This window comes from Peromyscus eremicus, chromosome 1 (assembly GCF_949786415.1).
Source record: "Peromyscus eremicus chromosome 1, PerEre_H2_v1, whole genome shotgun sequence".
Lineage (NCBI taxonomy): Eukaryota > Metazoa > Chordata > Mammalia > Rodentia > Cricetidae > Peromyscus > Peromyscus eremicus.
This window is the reverse complement of record NC_081416.1, coordinates 61,524,612-61,537,792: the sequence shown is the minus strand read 5'-3', so window position 1 is coordinate 61,537,792 and position 13,181 is coordinate 61,524,612. Positions and strand designations below refer to the sequence as shown.

Sequence of the window (13,181 nt, the reverse complement as noted above, 5' to 3'; positions counted from 1 at the left end):
GCTGAGATTCCCCCATGTGGTCCTCAGGAACTTTATGTCTCCTACAACAACATCTCAGACCTGAGTCCACTGTGCCTGCTCGAGCAGCTGGAGGTGCTGGACCTTGAGGGCAACAATGTGGAAGACCTGGGGCAGATGCGGTACCTGCAGCTGTGCCCACGGTTGGCCACGCTCACATTGGAGGGGAATCTGGTGTGCTTGAAGCCAGACCCCGACCCTTCCAACAAGGTATGGGTGCTGAACACCCAGGCAGCATATATCTGGAAGGGACACCCCCCCCCCAGAATGGGAACCTCTGTGCCCACATGCACCTTCTGGCTTGTTGTCTGTGAGACAGAGCTATCTCTTCTGTCACTGGACGCCTAAACAGCCTAACTGTTTGGATATATCAGGCATATGTAAGCTCCTTTGCAGCAGGTAAATCCACATGCACTCACAAAGGCCATGCATGCTCCAACCTCACTGTCCACCTCAATACCTGTTTGATGTTGACCTATAATCAGTTCCACATGCTAGAGGGCATCCCTGAACCTTGGCTATGGGCTTGGGGGGTGAGGGTACCCATAGGCTACGGTAGGATGAGGCAGCATCACTACCCTGTCTCCTCTGTCCTGCACCATCGCAGTCTGGAAGAGGAAGCCCCAGGAAACAGCTGGTCTGCAGGGCCCACCAGACCCAGGTCTGCTGTCCCCCTCCCTCTACCCTTTAGGCACCCCAGGACTACAACTATAGGGCAGAGGTAAAGAAGCTTATCCCCCAGCTCCACATCCTAGATGAGGTCCCCACCACATGCACCAACCTGCCTGCTCCCCACAAGCTGAACCAGGACTGGCTGATGGTGAAGGAGGCCATCAAGGAAGGCAGCGTGCTTGACATTCTCTTCCCTCGGCTGGGTAGGCCAGACACTTACTATGGACCTCGATACTAAGCCCTAACCCCTGACTCTAGAAGAGACCTTCTCCAGCCCTCCAGGAAGACAGGCTTCTACCAGTACCCCAAGAGGACAGGCCTCCTTCATCCCCAGGAAAAAAGACCTCCACTAGTTCCCTAGGCCTTGTAGAGATGGGTGTCTGCATTTCATTCCCTTTCCCAGCCTTATCTCCCAGAACCATGCAGATTGGCCCCAGGTCAGGATATTCCCATTAGCAGCACCAGCTTGCTTCCCCTTTCCTACGTTGAGGGAGAGGAGGGTCTGAGGCTGAGGGTCTTTCTGGAAGGAAAAGGAACCATCACAGGCCAGCCCCTAGGTCACACAACTTGTTGAGGGACAGGGCTGTGTTCTGTGGTCTGAGTTTGAAACATGCTGGCTAGCATGAGCCCAGTGATCTCTGGATCTGACCCTGGACAGATTGTTCCCATGGAACCACCCTACGGAAACTTGACCCAACCTTGCCTGTGCCTGAGACCCAGCCATGGGCTCTGTCCCTGCTGGTCCCTGAGGTCCCCTTGCCTGAAGGTCTGCTTTCTGAGAACCCAGCCACAGAAGACCATGCCAGCAACCTCACCCATGGTAACTGAACCTATTTGGCCCAGAGCTGACCCTGCAGTACCTTGACCCCAAACCAGGCATAGCCACACCCTCTTCTTCAGGTGCTGGTCAAGTTCTCTGTGGGAACCCTACCAAAGGCCTGCGGGAACGTAGATACCAGTACCAGGTATGCCTTCCCCACACTCCACAGTGAACTAGGACTATAGCTCTCCTTCCCAAAGTGGACCATCACCTATTGCCCTAACCCCACAGGAGACCATTACCTAGATTCCTTCCCCCACCATACATCAGTGTTCAGGACTACTGCCATGTCCATACTCTGGCTCTCCCATTCCAGGGTCAGGGTCCCTATACCAGCCCTTTCCCTTCCTAGGAATGGGCACCCCTGGAGCAGCTGCCCCCACATAGGCCTGATCTGGCCACCAGCCCCTCCACCCCAAGGCCTGACCCTGCAGAAAGCTGTGACCTGGCCATGACTGGGCTTCGGGCCTGGAGGGAGCCTGGCCTGCGGTTGGTGTCCCTCACCCTGCCAGCCCTACCACCTTTTGTCTTGTCTTTGGGGGGTGGGAGCTGGGCTGGAAGCTGCGTTGGCTGAGCAGCCATTGGTCCCCCAAGATGGCCACAGAGATCCATCCCAGGATGATGACCATTTGGGACTGGGTCTGAGACAGACGTGGTTGCAGCTCTGCCTTCTCCACCTCAGTCCCCTCCTCCACAGGCAGCTGGAGTTCCAGCAGGAAAGGCTTGCTCAGGCTCCAGCTCAGGACCCACAGAGGGCTTCTGAAGAACAGGAAGACCAGACTGGACCAAAGACTTCCCTAATCCCCCCACGCCTGACCTCAGGTACACTACCTCAGTGTCTGAGAGGAACCTGACCTCCACCACCTGGGTATGGATGTCCCCACCTCAGATCAGTGTAATATAGTTCAGCCCCTTCCTTTGCCAGGCTCTGGGAGGGGCTACATGAGACAGTCCTCTTCTTAGCGGAGTAGGGGTGGGTGAGTTTCACAGCCTATGGATGGTCATCCCAGCTTCTCGTCCATGCCAAGGACACCTCAAGGGCACCTGGGCTAAATGAGAGAGGGAGGCATTCCACAAAAGGATACAGGGCAAGTCCAGAGGCAAGCACCTGTTAGGAGCCTCATGGTGGCCAAGGGATCCAGAAGCAGACACCAGTTGTCAGGAGAAACTGGAAGGAATCCAGGGGTAGGAAAGTGGCCAACAAAACCACCAGGATACCAAGGCAGAGAAGGTTAGGAACATTCAGTGGCTTCAACCCAGGCAGGACTGACCTGTGCTGGCATAGGGATGCAGAATGAAGCCAGCTAGAACCCTTTCCAAGGAAGCCAGAGTGACTGCTGCCTCACTGGAGAGACCCTTACCCAGCAATGCCTTAGAAAGGCACACTGTGGCCATGGACAAAAAGGCTGATGGTATAAAGGTTGCCAACCACTGTCTCTGAAGGACCAAACAACCACACTTTTACCCCTCTGTAGACTGGCTAATGCTCGAGGCAGTGGGCGGGAAGAGGGCCCTGAGAGTAAAGCAGGACCAACAGCAGGTCCTCCAGTGGACAAGAATTGTGCAGGTTAAAGAACAGTAGGAAGGTGACCAGCAGAGAGTTGGCTGGAATGGTGTGTAGCCCTCTTGCTACAGATGTCAGGCCTAGAGGGCACTGGATGACCCTAGCCACCCACCTCACACTATTACAGAAGCTTAAGAACTAGCCTGGAGCTACCAGGCCCTCAGGGATGAACACATTCTCAGGGATGGAGCTTAGGTGACCCAGAGCCAGAGCCCAGCCACTTTGTTTGCCTTAGAGCAGTGCTTCTCAACCGTCCTGATGCTGTGACCCTTTAATACAGCTCCTCATGTTGTGGTGACCCCCAACCACAACATTATTTTCCTTGCTACTTCATAACTGTAATTTTGCTACTGTTAAGAATCATAATGTAAATATCTGATATGCAGGAGGTCTGATACACGACCCCTGTGGGGATGGTGACCCTCAGGTTGAGAACCACTACCCTAGAGATAGCCACAGGGCTGAAGCCATATTTTCTCTGGGAAGCAGATGAAGCAGAGCAAAGGGATGTGGCCTAGTGGAACAGGTTCAACAAAGGCCACTGAGACTCTCTCTACCTGTGGTTGCACTGTCCATAGCCTGCCACCATCTCCAGGCTACAAGATGATGGGTGGGCAGCAGCTGGTACCCTCCACCTTGTCGGCCAGGTCCCCTCTGACATGCTGTTTTCTTCCTTGCTTTCTAGAACTTTCCAGGACATCGGGCTTTCACCTGATCCCTTCTCCCCCGAAGTACCCAATGCCCCCCGAGTCAGGCAGCAGCCCCTCGGGGAGACCTGCAGACCTGCCCTTCAGAGGGCGTAGGCTTAGAGTCCTGGGTAGCTTAGGGCCTAGCCTGGGTGAGGGGTCCGGCCTGGGTGAGAGGTTGGCTGCAGTGACCGCCCTGAGAGCCCTGGAGGTGTCCTCAGGTCCCAGCCATCGAGTCCAGGGATGTCCAGACCCAAAGCCAGCACTAGGTCCAGCAGCTTGCTCTCCAGGCCTCCACTGCCTCCATCACCTGAACCCAATCCCTCCAGCCCATTCTCTCCCTTAGCATAACCCTCTCTTGGCCTGGATGGGACCAAGGCTGAAGTGGCTGGGACTGGGGCTGGGCTCTTTGGATGCCCCAGGACTCTGGTTCACCTATGTGACCCAAGTTCTAAGCCTGCTTGTCCTTAGCCTCAAAAGGGCACAGCCATCCTGGGTGGATTTGCAGGTTTCCCTATGTGGGGCAGTTCCTTTCTCTTGGGACATCATAGACCCTCTGTAAAAGCCAAGTGAATCATTTTCGACTCTCAAGTGTGCAGAAATGTGCTTTACTTTGTAAGCAACGGTTGGTTCAATAAATTCTGCAGCTGGCACTGCCTGCCTGGCCTGGCTGCCCTACAACCGCCGGGACAAATCCTCGGTGATAGGAGGGTAGCAGAGGAAGCGGAAGCCATATCTGCTCTCAGCTGTGCTCTGTACTGACAGGGCCACCATGGGGCAACTCAGGTCCACGCTTTTCCGGCACACCTGCAGAAAACATTGGGGCCGAAGAACTTCGTGGACTGGCAGACCCGAGAACCCGGGGCAACAGTACCACACTCACCTGGACCTTCCGCTCCTGCCTACCCAGCGAGTCCTCGAGGCACATTCTTGAGGCACACTCTGGGATTGCAGGGAGGAGTTCAGATGTCTCAGTCTTCACACCTTCCTGCTGTGCAGGAACTTCCCCAGGGTAAAGAAGCTTGCGGATGCTCAGGAGCGGCAAGATATCCCGTGTCTCGTTGGGGCGAAGAGATCCTGAAGTCCTCTGTCCGTTAGTGCTGGTGCGGGAGAGCCTTTGCTGGCGAATACCTGGCCTGGAGATGTGGGAGGGGCCTGAGGAGTATCCTAGTCAATCAGGGCAAAGGTGGGTGTAATGCAAGATAGTTTGGGCCAGGGTAGTTAGCAGTCCTGTCCAAGGCGACGCCTAGGGAAATAGGGGATGGGTTTCGAGAGGCAGAATCGGGCTTGCACCTACCCCAGCTTCTTGCGCCCGGCCCCAGCACCCCGCACCCTGCCCTTGTGTGGGGATGGAGGACGACGCTGCTCTTCGCCAGGGTCAGCATTGGGCTCGGACTCTGAGAGCGGGAAGCGGTCAATGGACCAGTCAGTGTTGTCTTTGAAGATCTTCGAGCCCAGGGTCATGCAGGGTGCAGCTTGATGCTCACTGAGGACCTGAAAGGCCATCAGGGTGTGTGGTTAACTCTAACCCAGTCAGGTCGGCTCCTCAGCTCCTTAGCTAGGATCAGCACTGACCTGGCCTTGAGGGTTGACTAGTACTGTCACACAGCCTCGACTGGATTGGAAGTACAAGGGGTCCTGGCCCGAGGACACTGGCAGCTGCTTCTTGGTCCTGCTGGTTCCTTCGCCCCATACCTAGGAAAAGGCTGGGTGGTAAGTGAGGAACAGTGTAGGCTGGGGCAAGACAATTTGAGCTGGCAGGCAGCAAGGGTTCACCGTGATATGGTGCTGTGGGGCTAGCAGAGTACCAGGCGGGAATCGGTACATGCACACAGGGAAGTCCCTCACAAGCTGCTTCAGAACAAAGCCACCCAGGTCGACAGTCTCTGCCTGAGACTGGTTGAGGATACGGATGAACTTCTCTCGGTGGCTGACGGCAGCGATCTTCAAGGAGCAGCCAAGTAGGCTGGACAGAAAGGAATGCTGGGTAAGGAAGAGGGGCCCTATCCACCCAGAAAGCCCACCCACCACGCAGTCCTCCCTGATTTTTTTTCTGGTGTGCTCATGGCTGGGCAGCTCTCACTTCAACTGGGGCCTTGCGTACTGGTGGTGAAGGTCTGTACAGGACTCCAGAACAGTCTTGCTAAACGACGCTGAGCCGCTCTTATGGGGATCTAGAAAAAGAAGTCCTTTAGGGGAAGGAGAACACAATAAAGAGTCCAGTGGGGCAGTTCCCCAGGAGGCCCGACCAGGGGTCTGCATAACAGGGAAACAGCAGCAGGGTTCAGATCCTGGGCAGAAGCAGCTGGACCTTGGGGGCTGAAGAACCTGAGTAGGACTTTGGGCAGAGGTGAGAGGTTGCTCAAGGGCGAAAGGGAGATGCACCCAACTCCACCTTCCATGTGTCCACTGAAGCTCCTAGTGCACTCCTGAATCTGCTCAGAAGCAGCTAAGTCTGTTCCCTGGGCCGGGTGGCCCGACACCTTCTTTGTTCCAGAATGCCGAACTATCTGGTAGCTGTTAGAGTCAGAGTCGGTCCCCCCTGAGCTGCTGGAGTCTACCAAAGGCAAGGCGCTCCACTCCAGGATTTTTCCAGGCTTCTCCATAGACTTGATGGCACACTCCGAGTCCCAGGTATCCATATCGTAGGACGGGTGGGGCTGGAGCAGCCTGGGACCATGATATGTTCACTGGCTGCTTTGGCTCCTAAACCCAGGACCCATGCCCCCAACCCCAGTTTGCCTCCCCAAGGCAATGGGTACCCTGGTTTGTGTTCCAGGATCTCCAGAGTCAGACCCAGCTTATGGTAAATTAATGAAGGGAATGATGACCTTGGAGCTCCTCCCCTTGTCTTGAACCCATTCCACATATTACATATCAGAGCTGAGGCTTGAAAGGGTTACATGACTTGTCTGGGAACACTTAAGGATACAATGGGAACTGGTCCACTTCTGTCAAGCCAAATCTTCCCTTCCCCTGACCCCTGGGAACTCCCTGTTCAATGCAGTTACTTTTGTTCTGAGTGGAAACTCATGTTGGAGAAGAGGTTGGGATATCGTTGGGCAACGCTGTTCCAATCTACATCCTCCAATCGGAAACCCTAGCAGGAAAAAAAGAGGTATGTGCCTCCCCGACCTTGCAGGGCTTGAGAGACCTTATCATACACATGGAATGCCTCCTGTGGTAGCCTTGCTCACCTCCGTGCCAGAGGGAACCTCAACATAATCAGAGGAGTCAGTAGGGTCTCTTAGAACCTCTGCAGTAACCACCTGAAAGAAGGAAACACAGGGGGCTGGAGAGATGGCTCAGAGGTTCGGAGTGCTGGCTGCTCTTCCAGAGGACCCAGGTTCAATTCCCAGCATCCACATGGAAGCTCACAATTGTCTACAACTCCAGTTCCAGAGGATCCAGCACCCTCACACAGGCATATATGTAGGCAAAACACCAATGCACAAAAAATAAAAATACATAATTAAAAAAAAAAGAAGAAGGAACCACAGACTAGCTGGCAGGGAACTTGAGGGAGGACACCTTTCCCCAACAGGGCCTCTCACTTTTGACTTTAACAGCACTTTATGTGAACTAGATGAGGAGGATGCTGGTCATATGATTCCTTCTTGTGGAAACATCCCAAGGAAGACAAGGTTTCTCAAGCATGCTGGCTGCCCAAGGAGTGTTGTGGGGGAGTGGGGTTGTCTGAAAGGTATTGGGCCAGGGGCACAAACTCACCTCTACACTGCCAGTCTGAGACCGAATCACGCGTCCCACCCAAGAGGAACGGGCCAGCTGTAGAAGGCATGATTTCTCGAAGGTCTGCAGCTCGGCCTCCATCTGCTGCATTGTACGGAGGTTCTGGCGAAGTTTCTCCTCCAACTGCTCTTTCTCCTGATCAAGAATGCCTGCCAGTGAGAGAGGCCTCCAGCAGCCCCTCCTTTCAGACCAACCTTAGGTGGGTAGCTACTGCCTGCCGAGGCATTGCCCTGTTCCCTGATCCCATGCCCTCACCAGCTGAGCGTGTTCCTTCTGGGCTTTCAGCTCCAGTGTAAGCTTCTGGACCTGGTTCTGCAGGAATTTGTCTTGGCTTTTGGAGTGCCTGGTAGGAGGGGCAATCTCAGCCCTTCTGGATCAGGCCAGGATTCCTGAGAGTAGGTCAGCAGTAAAGGATGCCCCACAGCCACCAAAGCCTGAAGGCACACATTATTGCAGGCCAGGGCAGAATAAATCCTAACAGGTCTGGGCAGAGGTCTACATGCTCAGGGGTAGGGTTACATTTCCAACACAGTAACTTATTCAAAAGTATGTTGGGGAGTCAAATCATGCAAAGACTACAGATAGCAGCAGTCAGGTCGAGGGCTCGGGGTAGAGGTTGGCGTCAGACAGAAACAGCAGAGTAGGACCTGAGTTGGGCTGGGGGTTTCGCCACTGACCGCTCAGGGGGAATCCCTGCCACCTCCTGCAGGATGTGGTAGTATCGGGCATTCTGGCTATTCTGGACAGCCCACCGAAGTGCCTGGATCTCTAGTTCTCTCTGTTCCCATAACAGCCTCAGGGTACGTGGGTCCAGGGTTTCAGGGGCTAACCTGTAATTCCAGTTCCATGTGGTTTGATCAGGGCTGGGTCTTTGGCTGACCCAACCCAGGAGGCTGCCCCATCCCCTGCCTCCTTACTGCTGCTTGAAAGAGCAGCCTACTGGTATGGATGCGCAGTAGGGCTTACTGCTCTGGGAACGCGAAGGAGCCACTGTGTCCATAGGTGTGCCAACTGGGGACTCTAAGTCACTGCTGTCTGGCTTTACACCTGCTGGAGCTGGGGACACCTGCTCATCTTCAGACTCCTGGCAAGACTTAGGGGCCATGCTCGATGTTGGTCAGGAGCTGGAAAGGAAGGAGGTAGGATGGAATCTGCCCTGTGTCCCAGGTGTGGGAAACTCATGGGGCTCTCTTTGGGTGTCAGAGAGGCCCAGGCAGCATTTGCCAGTTCTCTCTGAGGGGATCTACACATGTGCCTACCCAACAGGACACAGGACTGCTGGTCATATGAGTGTCCTCCTCTGTATGTTTCAGGCTAGGACAGCAGGTCACCTCCCAGGAAGCACGTCCCAAGTATGTACATATATTCCCTGATGTCTCCTCTTTGTCCCCCTAAAGCTCAGCCTAGAGCTAAGATCAGAGGTGCTAAGCTTTTGCCTATAACCCTTATTCATGTGCTCCAAACCAGAAACTCACCCCCACACTCACCTGAGGCCTAAACCCACAGAAGGCCTAGAGAGGGAAGTGTTCTATACTGTTGCCATGGATTTCTGCACCTGGGGGGAGGGTGTCTTGTTACCAGGAGCCTCCAGGGAGACGCAGGGCCATGAGTGCATTCTGTGCCAGTGAGGTTTAGATATGTAAGCTCAGCTAAGCCCTGGAACCCATCCCTAGCCAGTGGTGATAGGCAGGTACTGGGGAATGGTGTCCTGTGAGTGAATTGAATATGTGTGTGTGTGTGTGTGTGTGTGTGTGTGTTAAGTGTGTAAATGGGATCTGAGATGATTAAGGGAGCAGTTGAGGATGGTGGTTAGAGACTGGAGTGGCTGTGCTAACTCTAGCCTATAAATGAGCCTGTGTCTGATAGCCATCTACCTAACCCTTGGAAGCCTTATCTTCCTCTGTCTATCTCTGTACCTCTGGGCTCTCCCAATGGTGGTTCCACTAGTGAGCCCTGGGGGACACTGCTTCTGCTTCAGAACAGAAGTGAGACCCAGGAGAGGCTCCTTCTACCTAGTCTCTTCCCCAGCTCCATACTTCCAACATTTGCTTCCTTATGGCCACAAGAGCACGAGTACCTCCTCCCACAGCTCTCTGTGATTGGGACGTGGGGCTGGACTGGCTCGATTTAGCCCTTTGAGACACAGGGAAGACGTTAAGGCAGGGGCCCACTTCAGGGAGAGAAGGGCTGCTCTGGAGGGCACTGGGCCCACTGGGGGAGGGGAGAGGATGGAGCTTCAAACAAAGACCCCAGGGTCTTTGTCGCAGGCAGCCTCAGGAACGGTCCCCTCCCCCACCAGGGCTACAGAGCCCACCAGGTCAGCCGGCCCCTAAACCCCACCTCCCTCGGATGGCGGGCGGGAGACATTCACGTCCTCTCTAACTGGTGTTCTCGGCTAGAGATTCCTAAGAAAGCAGGGATGGAGAGGCCTAGCCTACGGGGCTGGTGAAGGAAGGGCGAATGTTGCGCTCGGGTACATGTCAGAGTGGCAGGGCTCCAGTCAGGATCCCTCTCGGTGGGCGGAGACCAGTCACACTGAAAGTCTGTTGAGGAAGTCCGCTCTGGAGCTGGGAACACACCTGGGCTAACCAGCCCAGAGCGAACGCAGCTGCCGACGCGCTTCCGCGTTGATCACCGGCGGTGAGCATCCCCGGCGCCCGGGTCCTGCCCCTACCCACTCAGGGCCCCGCCCACACCTGGATGCCTGCGGGCGGGACAGAGTAACGAGCCAATGGGGCGTGGTGGGAGGAAGGCCGCCAATGGGAGTGGGCATGGGGCGGGATGCACACGCCTCCGATCTAATGGGGTGTCGTGGGGCGGGGCGTGCGGGCCGCGAGCCAATGAGGCCGTAAGGTTGGGCGCGCCGCAGCGCTGGGACAGCAGGTTGAGGCGGCGCTGGAGCGCCTACGTCCCGGAGGCCAGCGGGCGCCCAGGTGAGCTGTGCCGGGTTCTCGAGCCTCCTGAGCCCTGGGCGCGGCACCCGGGAGCCGTCTCCTTCCCGGGAGAAGCGGATCTGGGCGAAGGGGCGCGCGGTGGCTGTGCTGCACCTGCGTCTGCCAGCTGCGGAGTGGGGACGTCTGGATCCCGCGCGGCCGGGATCAGCCGTGAGGCGGGCTGTGTGCCCCCAGCGGGGCGGGACCACTGGAGCCCAAAGTGCTGGCTGGACGGGAGGGACTGCAGAGGCGGACCAGGGACTGGCGGGGGGCTGCTCAGATCTGGGGTCGGTTCGGAGATGGAGGTCTGTCTGGGTCGTAACTCTCAGCTCCTCCCGGCCCAAGACTGTTCCTTCCCTGGGGGCGGGGGGGGGGGTGCGTTCCCATGACTGTGGACGGCGTCGTATTTGCTTATGGTCGGTGTTAGGTGCCTGGGGACAGCCGCCTGCGTGAAAAGGGTAGTGAGTGGCCCTTGAGCCAGGTGACCGGGGGACAGGAAAACTTGGACCTGGTTAATAATTTGCCCTGTTCCTGGAGTGGGGTGGGTGGGGCAAGAGGAGGCTGGTGCAGAAGGGGACGCCTCAAAATGCTCAAGAGGGCCAAACTAGTTCCCCTGCCACTCCAGGAATGTGTGGCCTGCGGGTGGGGCTGGGCATAGGAGGGCAGGGCTGAAGGGCCATAGTCCTAAGTCAGTTGTGGCAAACCAAGAGAAGAGGAAGGCCAGACTGTGATGGAGGCAGGCCTGGCCTGATCTTATGGCCTGTGTCCTCCCCACAGGACAGGGATGGTCTTGGAGCTTGTGGTCATGGAGCTGAAGGTGTGGGTGGATGGCATCCAGCGGGTGGTCTGTGGGGTCTCAGAACAGACCACCTGCCAAGAAGTGGTCATCGCGCTAGCCCAAGCTATAGGTGAGTTCCCCGGGACGGAGAAGCAAACCAGTGGGGCTGGAGTCCAGCCCTATCTTCCCTCCCGAGGAGGGTGGGGTTGACTCCACCCTTTTACTGCTCTATTCCTCAAGCCAGGTGGATAGAGAGGGGTGATATAGACTGACCCTGTCTTTCCCCCACAGGCCAGACAGGCCGCTTTGTCCTTGTGCAGCGTCTTAGGGAGAAGGAACGGCAGCTGCTGCCACAGGAGTGTCCAGTAGGAGCCCAGGCCACCTGTGGACAGTTTGCCAGTGATGTCCAGTTTGTCCTGAGGCGGACAGGGCCCAGCTTGTCTGGAAGGCCCTCCTCTGACAACTGTCCACCCCCGGAACGATGCCCAGTTCGGGCCAGCCTCCCCCCAAAGCCATGGGCAGCACCAGGCCGTGAGCCACACAAAGCACTGACCTTCAACCTAGGATGTCCCAAGCTGGTCCCCAACCCCTCGATCCCTGAGCCTACAGCTCTGGTAGGACCCACGCCAGACTGCTTTGCAGACCTGCAGGGCCTAGAACTCAGGATACAGAGGAATGCTGAGGAGTTGGGCCATGAGGCCTTCTGGGAGCAGGAGCTGCGAAGAGAACAAGCCAGGGAGCGTGAGGGACAGGCACGCCTCCAAGCACTGAGTGCAGCTACTGCCGAGCATGCTGCCCGGCTGGAGGCCCTGGATGCCCAAGCCTGTGCCCTGGAGGCAGAGCTTCGTCTGGCTGCTGAGGCCCCTGGCCCTCCTTCAGCTACCGCATCTGCTACTGAACGCCTACGCCAGGACCTGGCCATCCAGGAGCGCCATAGTATGGAGATGCAAGGCACCTTGGCCCTGGTGAGCCGGGCTCTGGAGGCTGCCGAGCATGCTCTGCAGGTGAGCCCAGGAGATCTGGACCCCTGTCAATGCCCTGCCTGCTACACAGCCAATTCGTCAACACTCCATCTGCTGTCTAGGCAGTTTGGGAGTTTGATCTAAGACCAGGGAGCATGCGGTATGTGGGAAAGAAGGTCATGGGCTTGTTCCTGAAGGTCCCGTGTGCCCCCAGGCTCAGGCTCAGGAGCTGGAGGAGCTGAACAGGGAACTGCGACAGTGCAACCTGCAACAGTTCATCCAGCAGACAGGGGCTGCATTGCCACCACCTCCTTCCCAGCTGGACAGAAGCATCCCCGGCACACAGGTCAGAGTAGTTCTGGGAAGAGGTAATAGTCCAGGGGCCACCCTAGTTCTCAACTGACCTGCTTTCCCCACAGGACCTTCTGCCTCCAGCCAGAGAAGAGCCCCTCCAGGGAGTCCCCCAGAGCCATATCCTAGTGACCAGCCTGAGTCCCGAGGGTATGTTTCTCTCCCTACCCCTACCCACAGTCCACAGGAAGGGCCCAGCTCTGGTTTCAGCCCATTCAGCCTGTGTCTTTCTCACAGTTCCCCCCATGAGGCAGAGCTCCTGGAGGTAGCAGTTCCTGCTCAAGTAGAGGACACTGAGGACAGATGAGCCAGCACAGCTGGAATGAGCCACCTGGACAATGGGAGAGTATGATCACAGGATTCTTTCCCTAAAGTGGGGAAAACTATAATGTCCCGGGGTTTCTGCTTCGGGGGCGGGAGTGCTAGTGACATGTTGTCCTAGTCTTCTTCAAGTCTCCCAAGTCCCCTGAAGAAGCAATGGGCACAGTTCAGAACTTACCAGGCCCCAAAGGCCACTACTTATCGGAGGAGTGAGAAGTGTGGACAATGCATTCATCCTGTGGGTATGTGTGCCTGCTGTTCACTCCACAGAATGTGTGCTGCCTTCCTTGCCCTGACAAACCTTAATAAACTACCTTTCAAAGGTG

General features: G+C 56.4%; 3 protein-coding genes across 6 annotated transcripts in view; 2 read left to right on the top strand and 1 right to left on the bottom strand.

Annotated features, from left to right (window-relative positions):
* The window catches only part of Lrrc56 (leucine rich repeat containing 56), a 19,251-nt gene extending 14,838 nt beyond the window's left edge, over positions 1–4,413 (top strand). Inside the window, exons 7-13 of the mRNA XM_059264642.1 lie at positions 28–228; positions 710–893; positions 1,349–1,510; positions 1,591–1,655; positions 1,863–1,999; positions 2,193–2,332; positions 3,760–4,413. Coding sequence (XP_059120625.1) covers positions 28–228; positions 710–893; positions 1,349–1,510; positions 1,591–1,655; positions 1,863–1,999; positions 2,193–2,332; positions 3,760–4,106 — 1,236 coding nt within the window. The 3' untranslated portion in view covers positions 4,107–4,413. The remainder of the gene's footprint in view (positions 1–27; positions 229–709; positions 894–1,348; positions 1,511–1,590; positions 1,656–1,862; positions 2,000–2,192; positions 2,333–3,759) is intronic.
* On the bottom strand, positions 4,353–10,198 carry Lmntd2 (lamin tail domain containing 2). 4 transcript variants are annotated; one of them, XM_059264639.1, is made up of 14 exons: positions 10,090–10,198; positions 8,428–8,634; positions 8,188–8,340; positions 7,766–7,853; positions 7,490–7,645; positions 6,958–7,029; positions 6,772–6,860; positions 6,156–6,430; positions 5,844–5,934; positions 5,537–5,726; positions 5,336–5,455; positions 5,058–5,254; positions 4,644–4,896; positions 4,353–4,567 (listed from the first exon to the last, which is right to left on the bottom strand). In XM_059264639.1, the coding sequence occupies exons 2-14, from the start codon at positions 8,613–8,615 to the stop codon at positions 4,436–4,438; spliced, it is 2,004 nt and encodes a 667-aa protein (XP_059120622.1). In that variant the 5' UTR covers positions 8,616–8,634; positions 10,090–10,198; the 3' UTR covers positions 4,353–4,435. The 4 variants fall into 4 exon arrangements, with proteins under 4 accessions (XP_059120622.1, XP_059120620.1, XP_059120623.1 ...); XM_059264637.1 differs by lacking the exon at positions 10,090–10,198 and adding an exon at positions 8,998–9,070; XM_059264640.1 differs by lacking the exon at positions 10,090–10,198 and adding an exon at positions 8,998–9,070 and having other exon boundaries at positions 5,865–5,934.
* On the top strand, positions 4,532–13,181 carry Rassf7 (Ras association domain family member 7). Its single transcript, XM_059264641.1, is given in 9 exon segments — positions 4,532–8,649; positions 8,824–9,149; positions 9,912–10,150; positions 11,221–11,351; positions 11,513–12,225; positions 12,398–12,529; positions 12,603–12,633; positions 12,636–12,684; positions 12,772–13,181. Coding segments are annotated over 6 exon segments (1,119 nt in total). The 5' UTR covers positions 4,532–8,649; positions 8,824–9,149; positions 9,912–10,150; positions 11,221–11,227; the 3' UTR covers positions 12,842–13,181.